At 37.5% G+C, this 24,669-nt stretch overlaps 1 protein-coding gene across 1 annotated transcript; it reads left to right on the top strand.

The window, feature by feature from the left end:
* The first annotated feature begins 8,530 nt into the window (after positions 1-8,530).
* Positions 8,531-22,736, top strand: LOC139707997 (uncharacterized). Its single transcript, XM_071619990.1, has 3 exons — positions 8,531-8,752; positions 12,282-12,406; positions 14,804-22,736. The coding sequence occupies exons 1-3, from the start codon at positions 8,541-8,543 to the stop codon at positions 14,977-14,979; spliced, it is 513 nt and encodes a 170-aa protein (XP_071476091.1). The 5' UTR covers positions 8,531-8,540; the 3' UTR covers positions 14,980-22,736.
* The last annotated feature ends 1,933 nt before the right edge of the window (positions 22,737-24,669 follow it).

The raw sequence follows: 24,669 nt of genomic DNA, 5'->3' as shown, positions 1-24,669 counted from the left end.
TGTATTCTGCAATGAGAACACTTTTGATAGACCTTTGAATATTTCCAAACACATTCACATGTTATCATTTTAATTTGCATTTGTTCGTTTCAGCACATTTCTTTGAAAGTGATAAGTTCTGCCCGAAATAGGGGAGATATTTTGATTATTTACTTCTTTGTCGTGGCAAATTGTTACATTAAATATGGTGCATGCTGGAAAACTAATCAACAAGAATGAGAGGATCAGCCAATGTTTGTAGAGGTTGTATCATTCCCTTAAAAAATATCTATATCATTGGTGTTTGTTTTAGATCGTTATATGGGCATGCTATTGAGTACTGTACATGCCATATATTTCACAAGCGTACAGTGTATTTTCCAAATTGGGTCATGTTTTGAGAGTATTGCAAGTGGAAGGATTTGTGATTAAGAATCACAATGGCAAATTAAGAAATACTTGTTAACCCTTTGCAAGAGAAACACTCAGAGATTTTTCATCTTGAAAATGTTATACATTGCCTTTGGTGGTGATATGGGAGGCAATATTTTCATGAGTTAGAGATTTCATGAATTATGTTCGAATCGTGAAGTTTGTAATCAAACAAAAACAGTGCAAAATATATGGTATGTTCAGTTCTCAAGATGTGGAGACGTGGGTGTACTTTAATAAGCTTTCTTTTTTTTTACATGCTATATTTCACCCTTGCTTCTATTAAAGAGTTTCACATCTTTCCATAAAACAGCATTATCAACCACAAACACATTAAATGCAAATTTGATGAGTTAATGATGTCACTGTGTCACAAATCCCTTTCTGGTCTGCACACAAAAGAAAATCTTCGTTAAATTCCCTCTTTTGAATTTAAATCAAAAGAAAAGTTTATACTGTAGGAAAGTTGTAAAATGATAACATCAGCACTTCATCAAATTTGAATGCATGTGTAAGACATTGTGAAATTAAAAAATTTCCTTAGAACTACAAATCAGTCTCCAAAATCAGATTGGAATCACATTGAATATGAGAAGCATTGCACTTTGTGAGAAGACCTCTTTGTAGAAAGTGAATCTAATTCTCTCCATTCCTTGAATATTGACAGAAGTAATATCTTTTTTCAAGAGAAAAGTTAGTCATCTCCCTCCTTGGAGATCGCATACAATTTTTTTTTTTTTTTTTTGCATGTTGCAAGTTGTTCATTTTATAACTACCATTTGACCTGCAGAAATAGCAGCACTACAAAATATATAGATCTCATAGTTTGTAGTACTTTAACTTTTCTCAAGTACTGTAGCTGAATATGTGTATACTGTGTTACATCAACATAACAGTTGAGGTTGGTTTAATACAATCCCTGCAAATTCCCGTAAATATTTTCCCCTGAAGACCTCGTAAGAACTATTCCATCCATCGTTTCGTACTCTGTGCAATTCCAGGCATGGAATCCAGTTTCCAGGCATTTTAACCCATTCGATACTAAATTCTGACATCCCCATAGACTTTACTACACAGGCCACCAGGTTCCCATATGGAATAGGTTAAACTGCTGCCAAGATCTATAGACAAACATTGGAAAGCTTTCTGGGTTTCAGAAACAACCCATACTATGTATAAAGCTATGAGATTTCAAGCGTTGAATTAACAGAAAGCATTATGCACACATACTTGTGAATACACTGTATTTGTGTTATCTATAAAGGTGTCTTGCTTCAAACAATGAATGTGGTAAAATTTTGTGTGGTCCATTCTGTGTGTCCAATGACAACTAAAGGTTACTTTGATCACCATCCATCTTATGAATTTAGGTAACATTCTCAAATAATATGTCACTGTGGTTTATGGGAATTGCAACTCTATAAGTGTAGCTCTGATGGTCATCGCTGCCCATGGGTAGTAACATGATTTAACTAACCTTGCGAGCACTACTTGGTCACAAACAAGGGTTTCTCAGTGCCCTCCTGCAGTCAAATTTTGATATATTTGCTATCGTCCCCAATTGCATGCTTGTGGTAGATTCATCCAAACCTTCAAAGGAAAGTTGTCAGTCATCCACTTTACAAGCTGAAATGTTCGTGTACAGATATTTTCGCGAATTGCTACTTGGAGGACATGTTGTTAATTTCACGGTTGCGAGGGTCACTGAACTTAGTTATTTGCACGTTGTTATTTTCGCGGTTCAAATAAAAGGCGATTTGCGAAATTTGCGAAAATTTCAGCTTGTACAGTATTGGCCAATAGATACAAGGTTGATTTCTCACAAGGAATAACATTCATTATTATTTGCATGTTTTTGCATATCAGTAGTGCTATTAAATGCATTCCATCGGTTCAATTTTTGCATATATTTGTACTTGATGTATTCTTCTTTTCTTTTTATTAGTGGTGTTTTGAAAATGTGAGAGTACATGTTTAATATGACCATAATAGTAAAATAGAGTGGAGTATACATACATTGTGAGTTTCTAACATCAACTAAATTCTACTCCACCATTGTGCTTGATTGGATGTGAATTATGTACAAGCAAGGAGTGGCATTGCCCTTTCAGAAAATTTTTGTAGAAGTAATATAACTCCCTGTTCTTGCTGGTACAGTGTATATTGAAGTAGATAATGACAAATACAAGGAGGAACACACATACAAGAAACAAATATAAGGATACAAAAGACCTGTAGAAAATATAAATTGCAATATTATTGCACTTCAGTAACAAGCTGTGTTACCACAGAGTATTATTTGTTGGAACACCTCTAATGCATGGTTGTACTATCTATCAAATTTGTGTTAGAAATTTGAGAACAGGCAAATAGGTCTGAAGTACATGTATATAGACAAATTAATTTGGATCTGAAACCTCTGAAAAAAGGAAGAAGATAGTGTCATATATTCTCCTACCGTACATCATTTGAGTTATGAATTGCATTCTGAAGTTATGGTCTGTGTCTAGCATTTGATTGTCGTGAACTTCATCACAGTCTTACGTCTGCCATTATTGTCCCGACAGAAATTGATAACTCTGCCTTTGGATTGTGCTTTGAATGTCCACAAACACTCCTGTGCAGAAGTTTACAATTTGTGATGCACCAACACTTTAAGGGCACATAATGTTTATGCTAGATTGTTCATTGTCATTAATACACAAATTCCACCAAGAAATGAGAATTGAACAACTTTCTCTCCATTTTTGTATATGTACATGTGTGTTTGTCTGTCTATCTGTTCCTATTTCAGCATGTCTCTAAACATATCCTATCATCATTCTGAATTCTAGAAAAAAAGAAATACAAAATTTTGTTATTGTGGAATAGAGCAATTGAAAATATGAAGTTGACATGGATGGTGTTGTGAATATGATGTGCTCTGACACCCTTCATATACTTTACTGTGTTTGTCTTATTTTTACTGGGCAACAATAGGAATCACATCTCCTACTACAAACTCTGCCCCAGAAGGTTTAAATCTCGGTGAGCATATGGACTTGATATGATCTATTCAATCATTCTTTTATTTGCTTTTTTTTTCTCATCAAAAACAAAACACAACTGTCTCCCAATGCTCCCAGCAATTAGCATTGTAATTTACTGTCTAAGATGAAATTTCATATCTGTACTATCAAGCTGCACATTTCAAAACAGTTGATGTATGTTGTAAACACATTCAGCTTCCCCCATTTCAATGTTCATGTTGAAAATATATGTTAGGTGTATCAGCTAGTCATGTCTTTCTTCTTCTTTTTTTTACATTACAAAAAAAAAAAATCTTTTTTTGAATGTATTTTGATATTTTCAAAGTGCATGCAATGCCCTCCATTTTATATTTCCAAGTTCCATCATATTTTTTTAAACAATAAATTGTCTCACTGTATAAAAACCTGTGTCACACTGGATGCAAACTCAGTTTCTGCATAAGTAGTGAGCACACATCTTTGAATGACAGTGATAGAAACTGGTCATTTCACCCTGTGATACCTTGTGATGTGTTCACAGTTCATCATGCTTACTGCTGAATTGATGGTAAAGTTTGAATATGTCCATGATATTAAAAAAAGAGAGAGTACATTACTTCCCATGCCAGCAGTATTCTTAAACAAAATTGAACAGGGGTAAGACAGTGCATTCATTGTGCATTAAATATCAAGTAGTTTCTACAGTACCTTGCTGTTCTTTGTTTTGTTATTGGTCTTGAATTTGTCAGTTATTCATTGTTTCAGGGTTTATATTTGCTCACACTTGCTTCCCATTGAATATGCCTTAGAAAATTTAAAATCCATCATTTTTTAGCTCAAGTGAGCTTTACCTATCGTATCATTCATTGTTTGGCAACCATTGTGCATCATGTGTTGTGCGGCTGATGTTTTGGGTATTTTTATTTTTATTTTTATTTTTTTGGAAATGGTTAGAGCTTCTTCCTTTGAGACCCCCATGATGAATTTTCACCAAAATTGGCAAGTAGCATGCCTAAAGAGAGTAATAGGATTTTACTTTGTTCAAAATGGTACCATGCTATTCTTGTTGGGGGGGGGGGGGGAGGATGGGAGGGCAGGAACCCCAAAGCCTAGGTAGTTCTAGTGCTATGATTTATAAGTTTATTCATGGCAGATCCAGGGGTTCCTTTCACCAAAATTGGCAGGTATCATAGAATTATGAAAGTATACATTTTATACAGGATGGGCGTCATGCTACTCTTCTGGACCTCCGAGGGGGCCCTAGAGCCCTAAAATTAAAGAATCTTTTTCTCTAGACCCAGCATTGATAGAGCTACACAAGAGTGGAGGGGGAGGGGCACGTTGTGGCCCATTTTTCACATTGTCATCATTTTTTTTTTGAAACATGCAGTCAATTTTTCATCAAACTTTACTGTTATGAAACCAGAAGTGCTCAAAGTAAATACAATATGTGCATTAGTGTATTCATTTTCAAGGTTGTGGCAGATCCAGGGATGGTCCGCTTGGGGCCAGGACCAAATTGTTGGCCACTTTTCACATTTTGATCTTCATCTTGAAAACATATGGTCATATTTTCTACAAACTTGGCAGGTACTAAAGGGAAGATAAACCCCAAGAACAATGTGGATTGAGTGAAAGCAGCAACATTAGTAGAACACATCAGTGAAAGTTTGAAGAAAATCGGACAATCGATGCAAAAGTTATTAATTTTTAAAGTTTTGGTGTTGGAACCGCTGGATGAGGAGACTACTAGAGGTTATGATGTATGAGTGGACAACAATACCAAGAAAATATAAAGAAAATACTACAAAAATCCTTTTTTCATGAAAATTACAAATTCCATCAACTTGATATTGACATATGTTAAGGGTAGCAATTATTCCCCCTGCTTTCTGAAAGCGGTTGGTCCACTGCTCTTTCATAATTCCAGAAAAGTGAATTTTTGTTGAATTCCCTTTATATTTTCTTTGTATCGTTGTCCACTCATACGTCATTTCCTCTAGTAGTCTCCTCATCCAGCGGTTCCATCACCAAAACTTTAAAAAGTCATAACTTTTGCATCGATTGTCCGATTTTCCTCAAACTTTCACTGATGTGTTCTACTAATGTTGCTGCTTTCACTCAATCCACATTGCTCTTTGGGTTTACCTTCCCTTTAATGCCAGAGTGACAAATATACAAATGGACACAGTGCCTTCCTGCATGGCGCTCCCCCAAAGCTCCCCACTTTTGCTATGTTCTTGATACTCAGCATGAATGTGTGTAAGGTTAACTTACAATACTCAGATGAATGCCAGACCTCCCAGGTCTCTCGTTCATTATGTTTCTGTGCAAAGAGTGCCAAGATGTGTCATGTACTGCCCTGATGGATAGAGCTTCCTACCATGTGCACAAAAGTCAACCAACAAAGAAAAATGAGTTGCTGCATAAAATGAAATAGAATTGATTTCCTGATCCATAAAATGTTCCTTCATCTTTGTATGATCTTTGAAATGTCATTGTGCAAAATGCTCTTTATGTCACTCATGTGTTACTATTCCATCAACTATTGCAATTGCAGTTCTCATGTAATACCGGTACTCCAGTACACACGCCAACTCAATGTATTTACAAGCAAGATGAGAGAATGACAGGATGATAGTGGCTTGTAAAGAATGCAAATGTGTGGGCATCAACTATGTACCATACCTTATGAATATTGTCCATTGGCATGGCTGTTCATGTTGAACAAAAAAAAAGAAAAACAACTATCACATTTTTTCTGCCTTGTACCTCTTTAAAATTCTCACTTTGACTTCATTGTAGCTTTTCTCTGTCTTTAATTATATGAAGATACACAGCAGTCATTATGTTTTTATTAACAAACACACTTCCCTTAAAGAGTTCTCTTCTGTCTCATACAAAAATATGTTCCTTTTTCCCTCTCTAGTGAATGACTTTTAAATATTCTACAACATGACGCCTGCTGTTGCCATGGTAACAGCCAAAAATGTTAAATGCTGAATGGATGGTGCTGTAAAGATCTGATGTCAAAGCCGTTGATTACGTTGATTATGGTCTTCATGTCAGTGTTGTGTGTATGCTGTAAAGGTTGCAGTTTTTTTATGACTGTTTCACACTTGTGTGAATGGTTATGACTGTGATGTTTTAGAGTGCAGATAATGGTCTCTGTCTTGAGAGAGTTTGTGTTGCAGCTTTTGTCAAAGGCATGTCAATATTTGTTTTAACTGAAAATGAAGAGTGAACCTATGAAGATATCATATTCTTTTTCCCTGTACAGTCATCCTCGCACAAGTCAAATAATCACCCAAGTCAAAGGTCTTTTCAAGTCCTCTTCTCTTTCATCTGTTGATTTTAATCCCTCATGAGTTGAATTTTCTCTTTTATGATAGTCAAAGCTATTTCTTCAGTCCAAATAGATTTGACTTTTAATAGTCAAGGTTGACTGTATGTGTTTCATGTTACTTGAGGAAATGCTGTGATTGCACTTTGCTGATGTGATGTTATGCTGTTTTCTTCTTTCAGGTCATTTCAACCTTGAATGAGGCAGACATTAAGTCTTGCCATCACATTAATTTCTCTCTTTTTACCCTGCCTGCACCTCTGCACGTGTTATTTGCATTCACCTTTAGTTTGCTTCCAGCATTTACTGCATGCTTTCACACAGAAAGACCAAACAGTTGCTTTGAAATTAACATGTAATTTTGGCTCTTGAACTTCTCATGTGTAATGATGTGTATTTGGACTGTTTCCTATTCAAACCTTCAAGCCTGATTTCCGACAAATATTTACTGTAACTTGTCTTTGCTTTTAAAAAATAACCATTAAAACTGCATGCTGTTTGATTTAACCACCATTGCTATTCCATTTTTAAACTATCTGATGTATGCACAAAGCGTTGTTGTTTTCTGCAAATTTTATGTATACGGTGTATTGCCATGGGTAATGCTTTATAAAATACTTGATTTCACTCTAACAAATCCAAGACAGCTAGCTGCAGCAACATGTCTGAAATGTACAGTGTACTAACACAAGCCAACTGTGTTATGCCATATATACAATGTATCTGGCAAGTCTAATTTTTAGCGAATCAGAGTTTTCTGACTATTTCAATTCGTAATCGTGGAGTACATTTTTTATCATGCATCTTTTTGTTTACTGTGCACTGTGTACTATGTAACAGTACATGACGTATGCCTGCATGGCATATTCATGTCGGAATCAGAATTAATATGTTTCCGTGGTTTTATCTTAGATTCGCAAACAGCAACCAGCTCACAAAATTTGCAAATGAAAAGACCTGGCAAAAAGTACTTGTATATGGCATGATGCAGTGGTATGTTATGCGAATCATGAAGTGATTGGCCGTTTCCAGGTAAGACAGTATGAAGCCCTTGGATGATGATACTCGCATCTTTTCAGGTGTCATGTGCAGTAAACAAGAGAAAAAATGTTAACTTCACAAGAGTTGCGCAAATAGTAGGACCAACATTGTGTGTCGTCGATAACAGTTTTTGAGTTGCTTGCCTTTGCCAGAAACAGTCATAATGATATTTTCAAGAAAGTGTTATCAGATTTTCAATGTAACTGTTTGTCAGTCAAGATAAATCAATCTTGCGTAAATCAACAAACTACCTAAAAATGTGTATTCAGAATAAAACTTTTTGTCAATGTATTTAAAATACATGTTTTGAAAAAGGCATTTTTATATGAATAGTAGTTTATTGCAAAGCATTTATTAGGATAAAAGATTATTTTTAAATCAATCAACTAAGCTATCTTTTTTTATCAAATCAGCAATGCTCTTCAAAAGTAAGTAGAAATTACTCAGTGGCATATATGTCAAAAGAAACTTGTAGCTATTTTTTTTTTCAGAGTAATTGCCAGAGTTGAAATCTTTCAACCTTTGATAATTCACGTGTATGCATAATGGTTCTAAGTTCTTCAAGATATTAGTCCAACCTCATAAACCGATGTAATTCAAAAGAAAAGAACATTTTATGAAGCAGCACTTTAATTTTAAAAAAAGACACATTTAGTATCTCATTTGAATACTTTGAGTGTGTATTAATTTCACATATCAGATGATGCTGCCCCATTTTATATGTCATTTTGCTTTTCATGCCTAGTCTAACAATCATATCTCTATCAACCAATGTACTGTTGGTATATCCCCTACCTCAAGGCAATAGGTTTTTCTTCGTCATTTCAGGGTTGGTCATCAGTCTGAGCATCTGCGGGAGTATCATTATCATCGTTCTACTGGCTGTAGGCATTTGGTGCTTATGGAAAAACAAGAAGGCTTGTTTCGACACAGGCAATAAGAGTGACAGGTGAGAATGTTTTCTTACTCTCTGCTGAAGAGAATGGAGTACTCTAGATGGTCCAGAATATAGATACAGATTCAGTTAATTTTGCCCCATTCTTTGATATAATTTCCTTGTTCAGGTGTGAGTTTCTTCAGTTTGTCTCCCTCTACAAATTAAATTTGTGAAGATCCCAACTGCTGATCTGTAAATTAATAACATGTCGGAAAAAAAGGAACCAAGATGACAGCTTTGAGTCCCACTGGTTCCTTTTGTCCGACATGTTTGTTAATTTACAGATCAGCAGTGCGATCTTAACAAATCTAATTTGTAAACGGAGACAAACAGAAGAAACTCACACCTGAACCTTAACCCCTCTGAATAATAAATCGTTTTCATTTAACTTCCTTGTTGTTTTCACAAATATGCTCTTAAGTCTCTTAAGCAGTAATTTCCTTAGAGGTTTAAATGCAAAGCAGTTTGACTTCAGGAGCTAAGAAGTTAAACTTGTTGGAGTACACTGGAGATTTAACATACATGCCTCTGCCATGAAGTGTTGCCAGAGGCATTGTGTTTCAGGTTGTCTGTTAGTCTGTCCGTCCGTCCGTCTTTCAGTCCGTCTGTAATAGATATTCTGGACAGTGCAGTTGCAGAACAGAACTGTTGGAGGTATCCAAATGAAACTTGGCATACGTACATGTACATGTATATACATGTATGTATGTATGTATGACTGGATGATGTTGTGCATATCAACTTTTAAGTGGGGACACTTAAGGTCAATGGTCAAGATCAAATTCTTAGGGTTTTACCTCCCATTTTTTATTCAATTCTAATTCAAAATATACATGTGGGACTATTTATCTATGATTTGCAAGTTCAAAGTGTTGCCATGAAAATGGGATATTACCAGTTAGTTAGATTATTGGAAGAAAGATGTGGGCCATGAGGTCAAAGGGCAAGGGTCAAAGATCAAGTGAAAATGCTCAGATTCTAAATGCTCAAGTTCTAACTTTCTGAAACAATTCAGGCATTCAAATCAAATCTGGTTCAAATAATGTATAAGCCCTTAACATGTTTAGTGTTGTGTTACAAACTTTCAAACATGTCAATTCAATTTTTTAACCAATGATATGAAACTTTCATCTCACACTGTCAAGATGTACTCAGTATTTACAAACCTATAGGGAGAATAATGCAATGGTGAGCAGAGGCAAACCATAGTGACATTTCTAATTAATTTTTATTTAATTTTTAGTATTCCATAAAAATTGACATGTTGACGATGAAGAACTTCTTTTTACTGACGATCCTTGCTTTTCATATCGTAGATTTTGAGAGCAGCACTTCCAAACTATTCACCATTTTGTTTGTTTGTTGTATTGTTATTCAGTAATTGTTTACGGCAGCTGAGAAATTGTTCAGTATCCCCAAGTTAAAGTCCTAGATCACAAGTTTAGAGTCTGCTTGTATGACAGGTGAGATAAGTGGCATGGTAAATTTGAGGCATGCGATTGGATAGTGGGGTTTCTTGTGGGGGGGGGGGGGGAGAAAGGGTTACCATGGAGTAGCAATTTTAGAAGTATTGCTCGCTAGAATACATTTGCATGTGGTTATTGCTTGCCTCACAGTAGAAGAATACAGACCATTTTACTCCTTGAAAGAAACATATTGACCAAACTCAGAAGCAATCATTTTACTTTATTCTCATCTCGTCAAATATGTACTAGTCATTTGAGTGAAATACTCTGAAAGCTGTTATTTTCATGAGGGTTTAAATCTTTATGACTTTTGCAGGTCACTTTTGAGCCGCAAATTCAACAACATATGGAAATTTTGTCACATGCTAGGGTACAATTGTATGTGCTAGCATCTTAGTGCACTCCCGATGATAGCCTTAGTGTCAAATCACGAAAACAGCATCTTGCGAAAATGTCTGGGAGCTCATGCACAAAAATATCTGTACACGAAAATAATCTCAGCTTTTACAGTGTTTATAATCAAGAAATCTGATGCATAACAGAAAACAAAAAGCAAAATTCTATTAAGGTTAACTGTCCTCCACTAAAGCACCCTCACTCACAATGCATGAATGTATAAACTTACAAATCAGTAATGTCTTACGTGTACTTTTGATTAATCTCTAAATTGTGACTATTCCACTGTATTTCAGTACAGTACTGTGCTGAAGAAGACATTACTACATGTATTTTACATGTTTTCCTAACCTTTAACATTCATGCACAATTCAACTTTCATCTTATTTTCTTTCATGGATGTGTTCATGTTTTTGGCTAATAACTGATTTTTTTTTTTTTAACGTATGTTTTTTTTATTAAAATTTTGATGTGGCCATCATGTGGGTATTTCCGTCCAGTACTGCGTGTGTTATGGCTGTATTTGCACAGTCCACAATTAACGAAAACATATATTAATTTATGTTGTTGGGTCAGTTAATGTTGTGTTTTGTTAGTGTTGTAGTGCACTTTATATTTCACAGCCCCTTCTCTAAAGTTCTTCTTTTCTTGAGACAAAGACAAACATTTTTAAAACTTGTCACGGTATCGCCGTTCAAACTTTAATCTTCTTTTCACTATTATTGTACCAAATTGAATCCCCTTTGTGCCACTACAATATAAATTATTTGTATCAAAGATGGGTGTAATAACATACATTACTTTGTTTTTAAATGCTACACCTGCAACTTTGTGACTAGGTCAAGTTTGGATGGAATACTGGCTAATTACAAAAAAGTTTGGCACGTTAAGCTAAAGTGCTATTAAAGACACTTAAAGTAACAGAAAGTAATAGTATTTTCCAACATGGTAGTACTTGGTAGCTACGTGTATGTACTGTGATCTTTGACAAGTTTATCACTGCAGGCCTAATTTTGCTAGAGTCCATGATGATCACAAGCATGCTGGAATAACATACTTGAGACATTATATTCAGAACTTCATGTTGCCATCTTCTCCCCCATTTTTTTTTTCTCTCTTCCCGTCACTGATCATATCCTAACATACAGTTGAGTTTATTTCTGCAGTAGTGAGAATATTGGACTTAAGTCATGGTGACTAATTATCTTGATATTATCATCACAGTATTTATAATCATGATTTATTGGTAGGTGGTTTCATGATACACCATTTGTGCTCTGTTGGATGTGAGTGTGGTATAAAGCATGTTTTTACCATCCTCAGGGCCACACTCGCGTCCAAGAAGAATACATGGCGCACCGTGGTACCACCTACATGTACAACTAAACATCAGTTAAAATAACCTCTAGCATTTATGCTCATTTGGAAATCTGGCAGTTGCCAGATCAGGAGCTCGAACAAGCTCAAGTTCTCAAGCAAAAGTTACTAGGAGAAGTAGAGTATTAAGATTATTTTCAAAAGAGAGAATAAGAAAAATGTCATCGCCGTGAACTTGCCATTACTGTTAAGTGAATTTCTAATTAAGCAAGACGCAGTGGATTTTAACCCTGCTTATGTACTCTGCGACCTTCTGCCACTCACTGCTGTCTTCTTGATCTCTCGTTGTCTTGCAACGACAGTCAAACCGCACTGGCTGCGAGTGGGGAGAAAGACGTGGAGCTGATTAAAATCCGGCAGGGTGCCGTGGTGTTACAACCACGGCCAGATGGAGGAGAAGTGGAAGAGAATCAGGACAAACCTCCTGGTAAAGGACTTCTTTCTTAAATCAGATCCTTATCAAATCAGCTTTAACAGACTACACACCGAGTTCAAACATTTATGACGTGTATTCAACCTTGTTCCTCAAAAGTTGTAGAATCATCTCGGGCAATTTCAGACCTTTCAACATTTTGTCATAAATGCTTTGATGCCCTGTAATACAATAGTTACACCCAGAAAGAGGAAGGAGTACCAGCATTAAGGCTTAATAGTCCCTTGCTGTTGAAACCTAGTAAATCCAGCCCAAAGTTTTGTTTCTTAATAAGTTTTGATAAACCCACTCCATGTACTTCATCAGTGCATCAATTAACCGTGTGTGTTCTCAATGTTGTACATTTGGTTGTCACCGTTTTTGATCTGTTTGTTTCTTGTTGTTTCTCACAGCTTTCTTTCCTTTGCAATCGGTTTCTTAGTTGTTATTATGTTTATTTTTTATCTTTTCATTGATTATTATTATTTCTTTTTAGGGGGGGTTGGGGCTTGATGACTTGTGGCTCTCTGCAGTGATTTGGACAAGTTCACCTTCATAGACATGTGGGTAGAGTGAATGCAGCAATATTAATAGAACACATCAGTGAGAGTTTGAGGAAAATTGGACAATCCAAGTTTCTACTCACTCAAGGCTGGATGAGAAGACTACTGTAGCTTGTGATGTCACGTGTGTACAACGATATAAAGAAAGAATAAAGAAAATTCAACATGTTTTCACTTTTCTTGCATAGCAAAAGAATACTCGACTTCTCTCTTTCAGAAGACAGGGAATAATATTACCCTTAACATACGTTAATAATAAGTCAAAGAAATGTGCACTTTATTAGCTCACCTGAGCCGAAGGCTCAAGTGAGCTATTGCGATTGCTCTTTGTCCGGCGTCCGTCGTGCGTCGTGTGTCGTGCGTCGTCCGTCGTCCGTCATCCGTCGTCCGTCGTCCGTCGTCCGTCGTCCGTCGTCCGTCGTGCGTAAACTTTTTACATTTTCATCTTCTTCTTGAGAACCCCATGACCGATTTTCACCAAACTTGGCAGGTAGCATCCCTAGGGGGATAGGATCTCAATTTGTTCAAATGGGCACCATGGCCCACCTGGGGGGCCCCAGGGGGGCCCAAACACCCTAAAATTAAGGAATCTTTAAAAATCTTCTTCTCTAGAACCAGAAGTGATAGGGCTTAATTGATACTATGAGTAAGTACATTGATGACTGTAGTTTCAAGTTTGTTCATGGGGGAATCAGGGGTGCCCCCCGTGGGACCCAGGGGAGGGGGGGTGGGGAGGGGTCCTAATGGGGCCTAAATTGAACATTTTCATTTTCACTTTGAGATTGCCATGTCTGATTTTCACCAAACTTGGTAGGTAGCATCCCTAGGGGGATAGGATCTCAATTTGTTCAAATGGGCACCATTGCCCACCTGGGGGGTCCGTAGGGGACCAAACCCCCTAAAATTAAGGAACCTTTAAAAATCTTCTCTAGAACCAGAAGTGATAGGGCTTAGATGATGCTATGAGTTAGTACATTGATGACTGTAGTTTCAAGTTTGTTCATGGGGTTGTCGGAATCAGGGGTGCCCCCCCCCCCCCCCCCCCCCCTTAGGACCAAGGAGAGGGCTGGGGAGAAGTCCTACAGTTGTAATGGAGCCTGAATTGTACATGTTCATCTTCTTCTTGAAAACCTCAAGATGAATTTTGACCAAACTTAGCAGGTAGCATCCCTAGGGGGATAGAATCTCAATTCCTTCAAATGGGCACCATGTCCCTCTTGGGGGGCCCCTAGGCCCCCCCCCCCCCACATTAAGGAATATTTAAAATCTTCTGCTCTAGAACCAGAAATGATAAAGCAAAGTTAATACAATGAGTTTGTACATTGATGACTTTAGTTCCAAGTTTGTTAACTGCAGATTCAGATCCAGGACTGCCTGCCCCCTCCCCCCCCCCCCCCCACCGAGTTGAAGGGGGGGGGGGAGGGATCCATATGCAGACCTAAAGTTTCCAATGTTCTCAGGTAAGAGTGTGCAAGAATGCATGGAAGGTGAAATTGCGATACTCAGGTGAGCGCGTGACCCGCGGGTCTCTTGTTCAAAATGTAAAGTTTTGTGAAATTATCTTTTTATTTTCCTTATATCGTTGTATGCATGTGACATCATACACTGTAGTAGTCTTGTCATCAAGCAGTGACTGCACAAATACAAATTCATAACTTTTGAACGGATTGTCCAATTTTCCCCAAACTTTCACTGATGTGTTCTACTAATATTGTTGCGTTCACTCAATCTCCATGTATATGAAGGTGGACTTGTCCTTTGATACACACTGTCAGCCCCTATTTCATGCTTGTAACTCTTCAAAGTGGTGCCTTGTGCTCATCTAATCTTTGTCGTTGCCTCTCCCCAGCCGCGGAAGTGCAGCCATCCAACCCAGTGATATCCACCTCGGAGCCCGCCAACAACATGAAGAAGAAAAAGAGAATACGGCAGAACAGAGTCACTCCGGAACCGCTCGATCCCCCTGTACAGACCGCAGAGCTCCCCCCTGTACAGACTGCAGAGACTCACAGTCATGAGGCGTGAACTGGTGCACGGACTAGTTAAGACTGCACCAGGTGGCATTCACGCTTGACATACAATGGTCACTGTGACACAACAACTCTCACTCGCACTTGGACGTGGCGTTGTTTCTTGAAGAGATGTCTTCGACCTCAAGAGAGATATTCCTGAAATAGTGTTGACGTAGCCGTGGTTCTGAATCCAGGAGATTTGATACATTGGCAATATTTCTGTTGGTAGCAGTGAAGAAATGTCACCTCAGCACACCCACGCTGGACGCGTGCACACGCAACATTCGTCAAACACTTTACTTGTCGGCGTGGTTTCCGAGCTATAAAGCAAGCTTCAGTATTCACAGTGCCCGTTAGGATGGTGCAATATAGGAGTCCTGGCTTTGAGTGGCTAGGAAAGCCCTGACTAACTTTGTTGAGCAGAGATGCCAGTCTGCCACTTATTTGCATAGATGCCTGCTTAGAGACAAAATGAGTGGTATCTTGGAGACAGAATGAGTGGTAATCTTGGGAGATAGAGAGGGAGAGAGAGAGACTGTCTCCTGAATGGCATACATCCCACAATGCTACTGGATCGCCTTGGTCTGTACCTTGAGGCTATGGCCGTTTGCCACACAGAGCAGCATGCCTGTGTTGTTAAAAGAGTTCAAGTGACACCTACATGTGTATCACTCACAGGTGGAATGTGGATTAAAATTTGTAGTGCCAAATCAATGTACTTGTGTGTGTTTAAACACTGCTAACTCTACATTTTGTAACATGTTTCTGTCTAGCAGAACAAGATTGTTTGATGTACATGTATATCATCGGGAGTGTACTCAGGAATGAATTGAAAGGATAGAAGTAAAGATTTGAGGAGTCGGAGAAGAATGTTGTCAATGAGTGGTTTATGGCCCCACTTACAATGTACATGTACTATAAGAAAAATTCTATAATTTTTTTTTCACGTATTTTTACTTGTCCAATTGCTGTGTTGATAATCACTTTCAGAAACATGGCGTCCCAAACTTCTGGGACTTTGCAAAGTGTGAAAGTATGAAAAGCATGGCAGTAGAGAGGGAAACAGGGGGGCAGGAAATAGAAATCGAGCAAGTACTGTTTGTGTGTATTATTTCTCTGGCTTGAATTGTTTGGCACTTACTTTATGGCCAAATAGGATACTGCAGAAGTATCTACAATCCCTATGATTTTGCTCCGTGCAAGTCTAGGATAGATCCCCCCCCCCCCCCCAACTTGACCCCTACAACCCTACCATGCATTCTTCATTGAGCAGCAGGGGGGAAAAGAACCAAAGGGACAGCATGCGCACCTCATTCAAAAGTTACACCTTGATATTTTCAAGTATTCCTATCTAATTCTTGCTAGGAAAACTTCTCTAGCTGTTCTTTTCATCCGTTGTTGATGCCTTGCTCTTGCAGCTGTTTCAGAACAAAGTGTACAGATAACTAAAATGTATAGTGTCTTTATTAATATTAAGAAAAAGTTTCTTGTTCTGACTCATGGTGTTTGAGTAAGTTCCGTCCGCTTGTGATTAGTGTGCAATTGTGCAAGCAAAGTCTCTGCTAGCTGGTGTATAATTTTAAAAGCCATGCATTATTTTGACTATAATTCATGTACAGTAGGATCTCAATTAGCCAGAATCTCTGTTATCTGGACGTCGACTGACTGACATTTTTATAATATATTTTCATGTATTTTCAGTGCTAACCCTCACTCAAAACAAACACGCGTCAAACCGATATTATGCAAATGCAAGACGGGACATATTCCAGTCATCGCAAGGGACTGTAACTGTTAAGTCAGTTCGTAAGACGGTGTCAATGACTGGTGCTGTGCTTGTCACTGGCACTGAGTGCACAGTAGTGGTTACAATACAATGCAGCTGCAGTATTTGCCGAGTCGCAATATCGATCTCCTTGTCGGTCAATTATCAATCAAACAAACAATACATGAAGTGATATTTTACTTATATTTCATTTTATTTCTGTAACAACTTATTAAGCATGAAACATGACAATTCCATGCAGATAATGGTTATATTGGTGAATTGGTAATAACATGTGTATACCCCTAGCATGATATGCTAGAAAGTGCTGTATTTTAGCATATATATGTCTCTGAGTATCCAGCCAAATTGATTATCTGGATGCCCGCTGGTCCTGATGTGGGCGAATAATCAAAGTCCTGCTATACTGTGCTCTCATTGACAGGATAAGGTGAAATATCTCTACACTTGCCAACCTGAGCCCAGTAGTTTTATCTGAGCATGTGTTCCTTTTTTCGTTGTTGTTAGAGTTATCTTTAATGGATGTGGCAAGGTAACAAGTTGTCAGGTGCAATGATATTATAGTCTGTCTCATTGCTCCTCTCTTGCATACGGTGTGTTTGTCTTTCTTTCATGCACAGATGTGTATTCATTATTGTCTGGGCTTTACACGGTATGTGTTCATGGTTATCAGTCTTCGGTTATGGGCACTGCGCATTCATCTCATGAGATAAAGATAGAAGTTATACCAATAGGACAGTATTTTGTAAAATGCACATCTGGAGGGCTAAAATGTCATGCAGATCAGTGTGGTTGGTTGTGTGCTGCACAATGCTCACACATTTTTTTTCAAAGGTCTGTCATGTAATTCAGTTTAAAATCTCACCTCTGTATTGTGAATGCTTCACAATAGCACTTCAGTTCAACAGCAGTCATATTTACTGCTCTTTTCTCTTTGTTTACTGTCCTGTAGACGAGTCGGTGAACATAAATGAGAAGTATTATACTCGTGGCGCACTTCTGCTAAAATTGAAACCATAGTACTAGTTTTGCTCTTGTCAAAGTGCAGTCTCGTGGCATCCAGAGCAATATGTCTTGTGGCGTACTGTGTGAGATACATCATAGGCAGAGACCGTCATAAACTGGTTGCCAAAAAAGAGGAAGAAAAGAAACCACACCAACAACGACTCTGTGCAGTTTATGTTGCCATGCAACCAGCCATAACAGTGCATTGTTATTCAGACTTTGAGCCGTGCCTGGGTTAATGGGCTGATAGTTGCCACTGCCGGTGTGTTCCGTGTGAGTGAAAAGGAAGTTGAATGTTGACTGCAGCCTGATTTACATTACATGTTCAGTGGTGTAGTGTCACCGACTGTGACATTTGAGTTAACATCCTTGGCATGCAATTATGCCATGTTTATTATGTTGGTACCTGAATATGTTTGGAAGAGAAACATAAAAAAAAGAAACAAACTACAACTTGTGATGCAAACATGAGCAATGTAAAATTATGTAAAATGTTTCATGTGAACCAGAGGTGAAAACTGCAGCTGCATGCATATTGATATCTATGAGTTGGATGTGATGGATCGATCACTGAAGTGTAGTGTAAGGAGACTGGTAAAAATCCCCACATACAGTTTTGATAGTATGCATTTCAGCATATCATCTGTTGAAGGCTGTCTGGGTCGAGATGCTTCATGATTAATGGATGTATTCATCCCTCCAGTCTCACTGTGTGCAAAGCCTGCTATTTACTACAGCAGATTCTGTTGTTGATGCTGGCTTCATTAGATAAAAGGCTTTGCTCCAGGAGGGAAAGGGGGAAAACCCCCATTTTCTACCAACTGCCAGGGGAGATGATATGATGTAATGGCGTCGTATGCATTATGAGAACCGTCGCCATGGTAGCATTACACTGAAACATGATTTAATTCTTCTGGATCAATACTCAAGGCTCACACGGTTTATGGGAAGGGGGAATATTCTGCTATGTAACACGGAGAGGCTATAACTGCTCAGCCCTTGTATTTGTGTCACTATGTGTGATAAAGATACATACATGTATATTAATGTGATACTGCCACCACAGGTGATAGCGTTCTAATAAGCCTAGGTGTATGAATTACTGTATTCTGGACTTATTGAGTTATATGATTTTTTTTTCAATGTTTCTTGTGAAGTGTGTGTGATTGTAAGATTCATTTTCTAACACTAGTATCTTGTATCTGAAAAATGACACTTTTTTTTTTAGTTGATCTTGTGGTTCTGTTTTTGTGCAGCACAGGTAAGTTGAATACAGGTTTCACATATGCTTTAGATTCTGTGAAAAGCTTACAAGATATTACTGTGCCAGTGAAACACATGTAAAATCTGAAAGTTTACATCTCTGTTAAAGATGTAATTATTCATCTAGATTAAAATTAAATACAAAGTGGGAGCCATATTAATATTCATGATGCACAGGTCTTGAGCCTGTCATGAAGTATTCAAGTTTCAAGTACTGCCTCAGTCTACTCTGTGTTGCCATTTGATGACAGTGATTGCAACCTGAACATTACTTAAAGAAGAAACATATCGCCTTTGAGAGAAATACTATATTGTGGATTAGCTATTGATTGTTACGAGATGGGACATATTCAGTATCGTTGAAAAAAAAGATGATACCTTGAGAAGAAAATTCTTGCCAATATGATAATGCTAAATGCATGCATGAATCCGCCCAACTTACTTCAAAAAAAAAAAAAAGCACACAAAGAATTAAAAAGCTTATACCTTGATAGATCTACGGCGAAAGTAATTATTTAAAATTTGAGGCTCTCTGCACCTTGATATTGCTCAGGATATAGGGGAATGAATTGGAGTGAGACCTGGGCCACATTTTATCAAAAGATATAATCAATCATAAATTTCCTTACTACACAGGCTGCCATAGACTTTGATACCATAGAAATTAATTATATAGTCAATTATTATCATAGCTCTCCAAACAGGGTCTGGTTTTACATAATACACTGTACCACCACAGATTTTGATACATGTTTGCTGAAAGTCTTTATCAGCATTATAATTATTCCTTGTGTGTGTCCAATGATGTTGAAATTCTGTTGATCTATGTTGATTTGTCTTGCCGGTACGCTTTCTCCTTTCTTCTTCTTTTGAATTGTTTGATTTAAATCTTTTCATACTGCCAGTGGGATCAGTTACAGAGATGATGATAAATTGGTTAACTGTTAGCAGGGTAACAACTATAATGATTACTTCAGTAGGTTGTTATATTTTCTGTCATTATTTTCATCATTGTTATTACCATTGTGATAATTTCTGTTCATTTTCCTTATCAGTATTGCAAAAATCATAAATAGTGAATGTTATGAAGTAGTACTAAATAGCTGTAATTTGCACAGAAACGGAAATGGGTTAATTGTAACTTTAAATGACAGCTCATATTGTAGCACACCATTTGATTCATGGTGCTAATGAAACTTTAATCTCCTGGTTGTTTTTGTTTTTTTAGTATGTGAGTGCATGTTTGTGTGCAAAGTGAAGATGATTAAAAGACTCCATGTGAATTCATGAGAATTCAAGATGAACTCTGATAAATAGCGCCTTTGGATTTTCATTGCTTGACGCAAAGTAGAACTGAAATTTCACATAATTTGTGCCATCTTGATTTACACAATCTCTGTAGACATTATTTTCTAGTCATTGAAATATTATTTTCTGATCATCAGAGGTCTTGAGGAGGAAGGTTAACAGTTTATCGATACTGGAAAGATGTTGCTTTTCTGGGGCTCATCAAAAGTTCTGTTTTCTTCTGGTTCGTGGAAAAATAGTGGGAAGGGGATTAAAAGATTTTAAGTGTCACACATTTTCTGTTTGGCATCCTCTGCACAGTGCAAAGCCTAGAGCTCCCTGAGCACAAAATGGCAGATGAGAGGGGAGAGGGCAAAGGTCATGAGACAGTCTGCATAGAATAAATGATTTTGTCGTGTTGTTCTGCCTTAGTTGGAATAAGCCATCATTTCAGTCAGACTGAATCATCAAGGAAGATTTCATCTGGAAGCCATGAGAGGATATTTCATGCAATATATGGAAATATTGGTCAGGGCAGAAATGGAATCATTTAGTCCAATTTTTTTTTTTGTATTTATTAGAATTTCTGAAAATATTCTATAAACATGTTGTATTGGTTTTGACACACTAGTGAAAGTTTGTCATGCAGCTGAGTATTAAACACTATACCTAGAAACAAGGAGAGGACAACACTGTATATAAATGAAAGGTCCATGTACCAGTGCAGTCAAACCTGTCATAGTGGCCACCGGCTCTATATGCTGTCCATAGAGGCCACTTTTTTTTGTTTCCCTTGGGTGGCTGCTATAGACAGGTTTGACTGTACTTATATTCACTGTTATCAATCAGTGTGTGTGTGCAGTGCACTCCTGTTATGAAGGCATGGCTGTACAAGTGTAACAAATTCCGGTTTCTACAACGAAGTGAAAATTCAAGCCACAACATCATCGGCTCTATGTTTTTTTTTTTTTTATTGTTTATTTGTTCTGTTATATTGAACAAAATTTCGATATAACGAAAGAAAACTCCTGGTCCGGAGGATTTTGTCATGTTTCCATCTTAATACACCTCTCCTGTTATTGTTATGATATGTAAATGTTGTACAAACTTGGATGTGCTGTGTCAGGTGTATTCAATACCCAGAAATGGCTGGTGAAGCCTCATTCTCACATAGTAAACTCAATGCCTTGAAGCAACATTGTTGCCATTTTTGTGAAATACGAATGTGTTGAAAGTTTTACAGGTTGGATTTGAGCAACAAATTCATTTGATTCATATTTTCATGTTTACATCTGTAGTTTTTAGCCTTGATGTTGAATATTGTCGTCCAGTGTTGAACATGTAGGTGGCCTTAAAGTGTTGGTAGTCATTTACAGCTTAAGGCTGCCATGTCTTTTTTCTCTCACTTTACATTATTATATTAGTGAATATTTATAAATCATGTAAATATTGAAACATTTTTTTTTATGATCCTGACAGCTTGCCATGCATAGTAGGATGTTGTATTCCCAACTTTATGCGTAAAGATTTTTTCTTTTATTTTGCTCATTTTGTGTACCAAGAGAACATCAGAGGGTATCTCTACGAATGCACATCACATGTCCACTTTCAAAGCATGTTGTGTGTTGCTATTCTATTCAATTACCACTTTATATACTGTGGTAGACATTTTCGCAAGTAATTTTTCATGTTCAGTCAGATAAGATAAATTCCATGTATATTTGAATTCCGCAGTATCAAGACATAAGCAATGATATGTATTGCAAGCTAAAGTATTCACATGCTTTAATTATTTGTGCTAGTTTCTGGTCAAGCGACATGCGTGAGAAGTTCCCTTTTGCAGTATTTGCTGTCTTGAAACTGATGCAGACTTGTATTAAACTACAGATGTTCAATCAGCCTCGCTTACGTACATGTAGAAACCACAGGGACTGAAGAGAATCCTTTGACTAACACAATAGAATAAACATCTTACATATCTATCCGGGATAGAATTGTTCTTTGATCTAGCCAATTTGTCGACTTTTGGTTGAGTGAGGTGAGGTTGTAAGTATGAGGGTACAGTGTAAACTGCATAACATTTTGTAAGGCTTCTTTTTAAACTCCTCATTACACATTTGCAAACAGTGTTCATAGATGCAAGAATAAAATACCTGCGTACACAGTCACAACTCCTGCTAAATTCCAAGTGTTTTAAATCCCTGCAAACTGGATCATATAGAAGTTACACTCTGTGGATTCTAACACTATTTGATTATTAATTGAACAAAGTCCTATGTACGATTCAGTATGTCAAAATGGTCTTCGATAGTGTGTGTTCAGCTTTAATATTAAGCAGTTTTCCAGATATTGGGATAATTTTGCTTTCATCATAATTTCTTTGAGAGATATTCTGCAATTACGACCTTATAATATTTTTGTTTGTTTAAAAAGAGACTTCCACAATAAAGATGTTGATATTGTTCAATAAATGTCAAATCTGTTGAGACATATTGAAATTGTTCTCATTCCGTTTCCTATTTACAATTATTTGTATTGTGTGCCTTAGTTACCTAATTCTGAATCTTGTTCATGCTCATGTTCATGTTGATGCATTCACACATACACACACACACACACACACACACACACACACACTATACAAATGATGCACAGGATAGAGTGCGTTAGTGGAGATGTAGCGTACTCGAGGGTATTTACAATTGTGAAACATGCACGAGGCGAAGCTGAGTGCATGTTGCATTACATTGTAAATACCACTAACGCCACAAAATAATCCTGTGCATCATTTGTTTTATAAAATGGGTCGAAAACTAACAGCATTTTTCACGTACCTTTGTGGATCAAGATGTCCGAAGATGTTCGTCCCGAACATTTACGCACGTTGCACTCGGAAATCCCGCACATACGTATAAGAGTATACGTATGCCACACATGTTATGCACACAAGAATTGGCTGGCAGCCCGAACTAGAAGTTGTTTATAGGATTGACAGCGCGTATAGTAGTGCGCGACGCACTTGTAACAACTGATTGAGTGCGCATTGCTAGTGCAAACATTGTAACACTTGCTTTCGGGCGAAAGCTCGGTGGTCTAGTGGAGATGACGCCTGTCCGGTGATCAGGAGGTCGTAGGTTCAAATCCTGCTCGAGTATGTACGCCCATGATTTTTTATCATGGCTACTACTAAGACACTGATCAATTCAGTGCTTATTTACGTCGATGTAGGGCAATTTGTCAATCAGTTGCAATGAAAACATCTCGACGGAAGAAAATCATCAATTTGAATAACAAAGCAGTACCCGCTGCATGCTATAAGGATTAGAACCAACACTTGCTTTCGGGCGAAAGTTCGGTGGTCTAGTGGAGATGACGCCTGTCCGGTGATCAGGAGGTCGTAGGTTCAAATCCTACTCGAGTATGTACGCCCATGATTTTTTATCATGGCTACTACTAAGACACTGATCAATTCAGTGCTTATTTACGTCGATGTAGGGCAATTTGTCAATCAGTTGCAAACATTGTAACGTCGGCCGCGGATGTTAGTGAGAAATTAATACAAGCACACGTGACTCATTTCAGCGCTTCCTATTGGCTACATTCTTGAACCCATTTTATAATTCAATTTAGCAGTGCTCTTTTTGGCTGAAAGGGCAAGGTCACCGAAATATATGCGTTGGTTGAGTGAATGCAGCAAGAGGAAAATCAGACGAATTTTTAGAATTTCAGTGCCACGATCATTGGATGAAAAAAACTACAATGTACAACTGTTTGTGTGACGTCACTGCAGGATGATACATGTGTACCCAACATGAACAGAATTCACCCTAATATTTCTGGCAAAATAAAAGAGCATTTGATTTGCCTCTTTCAGAAAGCAGGGCAAACAATATTACCCTCAAGCTGTGTCACTATGAAACAAATTGAGGAATGTTTACTTTTTATTTTCGAAAAAATAAATCTTGTGGTATTCTCTATATATTTTCTTTACATATTGTCCGGCAGTGACTGCACACAAACTGTTGTAGTTTTCTCATCCAGTGACGGCGACAATGAAATTTTAAAAATTCATACACAGTTTTTCAATGGATTGTCCAATTTTCCTCGAAATTTCACGGATGTGTTCTACTGATATTGCTGCATTCACTCAATCCCTTTAAAGGGATGGTATAGTATTGGTGGAGACGAGGATTGGGCTTTTACTTTTTGCGAGATACCAAGAAACCACTTATGAAATAATACAGAGCATATCATTCTAAGAGGAATTCAGAGTTCATTTGATGAAATTCGGTTTTGGAACAAAATAAACAAAGTGATCGTAATTATTAGGATTGTTTTGGATGTCTCAGCCATTTCAAAACC

Source organism: Diadema antillarum, unplaced genomic scaffold (assembly GCF_040938485.1).
Source record: "Diadema antillarum isolate AM-2024a unplaced genomic scaffold, OU_Dant_1.0 seq00001292_RagTag, whole genome shotgun sequence".
Taxonomy (NCBI): Eukaryota; Metazoa; Echinodermata; class Echinoidea; order Diadematoida; family Diadematidae; genus Diadema; species Diadema antillarum.
The sequence above is the reverse complement of the archived record's forward strand: the minus strand, read 5'-3'. Positions and strand labels throughout refer to the sequence as shown.

Bases quoted from the DNA above. Each gene is read 5' to 3' on its own strand.
- LOC139707997 (XM_071619990.1), top strand. From the start codon at position 8,541: ATGCCTAGTCTAACAATCATATCTCTATCAACCAATGTACTGTTGGTA. The intron at 8,753-12,281 runs GTGAGAATGTTT...TTGCAACGACAG, and splicing joins ACAGGCAATAAGAGTGACAG to TCAAACCGCACTGGCTGCGA. The intron at 12,407-14,803 runs GTAAAGGACTTC...GCCTCTCCCCAG, and splicing joins GAATCAGGACAAACCTCCTG to CCGCGGAAGTGCAGCCATCC.